This window comes from Trichogramma pretiosum, unplaced genomic scaffold (assembly GCF_000599845.2).
Source record: "Trichogramma pretiosum strain Unisexual culture from Peru unplaced genomic scaffold, Tpre_2.0 scaffold17, whole genome shotgun sequence".
In the NCBI taxonomy this organism is placed as follows: domain Eukaryota; kingdom Metazoa; phylum Arthropoda; class Insecta; order Hymenoptera; family Trichogrammatidae; genus Trichogramma; species Trichogramma pretiosum.
This window is the reverse complement of record NW_019641225.1, coordinates 1,643,075-1,647,254: the sequence shown is the minus strand read 5'-3', so window position 1 is coordinate 1,647,254 and position 4,180 is coordinate 1,643,075. Positions and strand designations below refer to the sequence as shown.

The following is a 4,180-nucleotide window of genomic DNA, read 5'->3' as shown; positions in this document are numbered from 1 at the left end:
GCGTTCGTGTTACTCGATATGCCTCCAAAGTCCGTTTAATAATAATCTAAACGTTATCGCGCTGGAATTTCTCGCTTCTAAAGATTGATCATATTATGATGCAGATCAGTATGCGTGTGTATGCGCTCGCGCTTGAGAGAGAGAGAAAGTAACTGTAAATTTGCTTCAGATTTCAAATGTGCGCAGCTGCATAGTTATATAGACACACAAACACATATGACGCAGGTAAAATTTTGGGTTGGGCTTTATAGATTATTTGCATTCGCTCGCGCATGTGTGTGTGTGCGATCGTAAAATCTGTCGGATGGCGCCAAATATACACACACACACACACACACACAAACGCCGATTTCACGCGCAGCAGAAAATTAATAATCTCATTCATGCTTTATGTATACGCGGATAAAGCTCAGGCGCTGCGCGTGTATTACTGACTTAAATTACTGGCCTCCTCGCAGCCGATTCTTTTATCGGCTCTTCAGCCGAGAGAGGAAATTGCCGAGTATCGTTGATGCATTAGAATCTCGATTCATTACGCGTTGCGCGAGTTATGAATTACGAGAGAGAGAGAGAGAGAGAGATCATGGAACTGCCCCGCGTGTATGATTGCACACATCAGTCGTCGGTGCGATGATTAATTTTTGCCGTAATATGGGAATATTTTCCATCTCTACCCAAGATCTCGCGCCGATACGGATGAAGAGAAAAAAAAAATTTCGCGCGACGTATCCTTTTGGTTGTCCATACGTATACGAGCACTTTTATGCGGATCGGCATGAAAACAGCCTATATATCCTCTGCCGCGTACGCGATGTCGATGATCCGGGAAAAAAAGTAGAAAAAAACAAGAGCACAGCAGCAGTTGCAGCTGCTGTTGCTGCTACACTACTTCCAAGGTAGCATCGTGGCTGCTATATAGGAAACACAAGGTGTGTATACGAGAGTGCGTATAGATAGATATATGGAGTAGTAGTCGTGTTGTACGCGTGTGTGTTGTTCTAGCTCTGCTGCTGCAGCTAGAGAGGAGTAGGAGGCGGAGGAGGAAAGCTTGTGTCCAGTTTAGCCAGAGAGGAGGGTCTCTCGGATGCTGGTTTTCTGGCTGCTGCTACCTGTGCGCGAGTGTGTGTATGTTCGTGTGTGTGTTTGTATACGGTGGTTGCTTTTCCACGGCTGCCGCCGCCGCCTACATGTGTGTGCGTGTACTCGAGAAGAAGAAGAAGTAGAAGAATGAAAAAAAAAAAAAAAAAAACAAGTGCTACTGCCATATGAAAAGCTAGCCGCTGAGTATGGGTAATGATGATCGGCCAGCTCTAGCTCTAGCTCCTAGAGCCTGGTAGTAGCGGCGGTGGCGGTCCGCCGCGGCTCCTCTTGGTGGGGACTGCTACTATTTGCCGCCGCTGCCGATGCAGCCCGACCGGATATATAGAGCTAGGGCAGGGCTAGCTCGACGTACAGTTCGCTTAGAGTGCTCACTGCTAGTGAAACACACACGTCACCTTAGGTATATATATAAGATATATATAAGATTGTAAGAGGTGAGACACATTGCGGAATCTATCTAGTAGATACATATATAACATACTTACGCATGTTGTGAGCACACAGACTATAAGACAAGTTCGCGTGTTTAGATCCAAACGTTTAGCAGTTTTATAAAAGTTCTTCTTGTTATACGGAGAAGGTATATCGTTGTATATAGCTTCGGAAGTCAGACAGAGGGTTGTTTTTGAATCATCTTTTGTTTATTTATTGTATAGTGTTCGAATCTTCATTTATTAACGTCTCGTATTTGCTGTTTAAAGTGTTGTTTCCTCTCGTTTGTTAAGTTGAGCTTTCAAGCTCCGACGTGCTTTTTTGTGAAATCAAATATTTTTTCGTTGTATCAAATGTTTTTTTACATCGTCACAAGATTTTTGAACGATTCTACTTATTTTTAATTTTACATAAAAGTAATTTTTTCTTTCTACTGATAAGTAATTGGTTAAAAGCTCTGAATTACACTACGTCTAAGTTGCAATAAAACTGTCTATACAAGTTTGAAATTCTAAAAAAACACAGAAATTTTTTATCATTTTTTTCTGAATTAATTTTTAATTGAATATTCATACAAAAAATCAAATCAAGATTATTGAAATAATAATAAATAAAAAAATCTTATTTATTATGCGCTATTAATCACAGTATTATTTTTGTATAAAAAAAGAAATTACTATATCAAATTTTAAAAGCTTAAACAGATTCAATTTTCCAAACTTTAGGATTCGCGAAAATAAAAGCTTAAAAAGAAAATTATCATCCAAGCGACTTCATGAACAAAAGCTCAATTTTTTTTTCTCCTCTTGATCTTGTTGCAGTTTACTCTTAATCACAGCCACAAAAATGCATCATCACATATTCAGTAGCATCTTGGCAGTAGTGCTCCTGCTCGCCACCCAGAGCCAGGCCCGCTCGGCCGACTCGTCCGCGGCCCATCCGTCGAACTCGATCGGCGGTAATGAGCAAGGCCGAGCGGCGTCCTCGGGTGCCGGTGGCGTCTTCGGCGAGCTGCGCTCCGTCTATCAGATCTACAAGGACTGCGCCGGCGCCGAGGTGAGCAGCTGCCTCAAGCTCAGGCTCCTGACGACGATGGACCGCGTGTCGCGCAGCGCGACCCTCAACATCGCCGAGGGCATCACCCTGATCAAGGACGAGCAGCAGAGCCCGGCTCAGACCCCGACCGAGCGCGAAGAGCCCGTGAAGACGCCCCAGGAGATCGAGGCCAGCCTGCCGAGGAGCCTGGAAGACAAGGAGGACGCCCTGAACACCATGATCTTGGACAAGGCCGTCAGTTTCCTCAAGAGCCATACCCTCAAGGTCAAGATGCCCAACGTTGAGGAACTCCAGAGGAGCCTCAGCGAAGAAGGTAATTATATGTACACGGAATAAAATAAAAAATAAATAACTCGCGACTTCGCAGCTGTCCACGCGCGCGCCAGAGCAAATAAAAAAAAAAGTAAAAGAAAAAATAATGACCACAATAAACCAGCAGCCAGCTTTTCGCGAAGTATTTATGAATTAAAACGAAAAAAAAAAACTTTCTACGGCGATTTCCCGCCTGGTGAGAATTAGAGCACACACACAGAAGAACGCAGAGAGAAGAAGCGCGCATTATTCAGTGGGGCGAATCATACCGAATTTCTATATCGTTCCACATTTTTGTTATAGAGAACCGCGCGGCGAGTCCGCCACACGCATCCGTATTCCCTAGTAGTAGTAGTCAACACTTCACAGTCGGTTAATCTCTCTAACGATTATGCAAAATTCGACATTGTTTCATATATACACGCGCGGAGAAATCTTTTCTGCAACGATCGCAATTATCGATACACACACACATTCGAATGAAATCATTTTTCCTTTTTCTTTCTTGCAGCCCGCGCCAGGAAGAAGAAGAACATGGGCGGTCTCCTGGCCATCCCTCTGCTGATCGGTGGTACCCTCGTGCCCTTGGCCCTCGGCACGTTGGCCCTGCTCGCCGGCAAAGCCCTGATCGTCAGTAAGCTCGCCCTCGTGCTGGCCTCCATCATCGGCCTGAAAAAGTTGGTCTCCAGCCACGAGCACGGACACCACGAGGTCCATGGCGGCGGCGGCTGGGCCCGCTCCGGCCAGGAGCTCGCCTACTCGGCGTACAAGCCCGTGGCCGTGCCAGCTGCCTCGTCCTAAGACACAAAAAAGCAACAAAAAAAAAAACATAAAGAGGCGGATAACACGGGGGGTGTGCGGCACACACTGACTGAAGAGAATTAAGCAATTTTACAAACAAACAAAAAAAAAATTATTTATTAAGGAGTCATGAATTCATCATTCGCATAACTTTTTAATTTTACTTTTTTACGTCTTCTTCTACGTCTTCTTCTTCATCTTCTTCGTCTCTTTCTGGCTCTCTCTCTCTCTATCATCGTTTCATCTCGCTACTTCTCTCTTGGTAACTTTGTACACTACTAGATTACTGTAGTAACTGGATTTTCTCCTAATAGTCACTGTGATTCTTCAACTATACTGTGTTTTTACTCTTCTAATACTGCAGCTATACTGTCGAGCGTCGTTGACCGGTAATCGACGAATTTTCGGGGGTTACTTTGTTCTTCTCATAACTCGCTCGCCCAATCTCAGGTCTGAGCCGATTCTCTCTCTGTCTCAC

The 4,180-nt window shown here is 44.5% G+C and overlaps 1 protein-coding gene across 1 annotated transcript; it reads left to right on the top strand.

The window, feature by feature from the left end:
* The first annotated feature begins 2,379 nt into the window (after positions 1-2,379).
* LOC106649079 lies at positions 2,380-3,702 on the top strand. Its single transcript, XM_014366351.1, has 2 exons — positions 2,380-2,902; positions 3,413-3,702. Exons 1-2 carry the CDS (start codon positions 2,380-2,382, stop codon positions 3,700-3,702), a joined length of 813 nt encoding a protein of 270 aa, XP_014221837.1.
* Positions 3,703-4,180: the final 478 nt, after the last annotated feature.

What these genes read in the sequence shown, in the direction of transcription:
- LOC106649079 (XM_014366351.1), top strand. Translation starts at nt 2,380, where the DNA reads ATGCATCATCACATATTCAGTAGCATCTTGGCAGTAGTGCTCCTGCTC. An exon ending in GAGGAGCCTCAGCGAAGAAG is followed by an intron (nt 2,903 to 3,412) that starts GTAATTATATGT and finishes TCTTTCTTGCAG; the next exon opens with CCCGCGCCAGGAAGAAGAAG.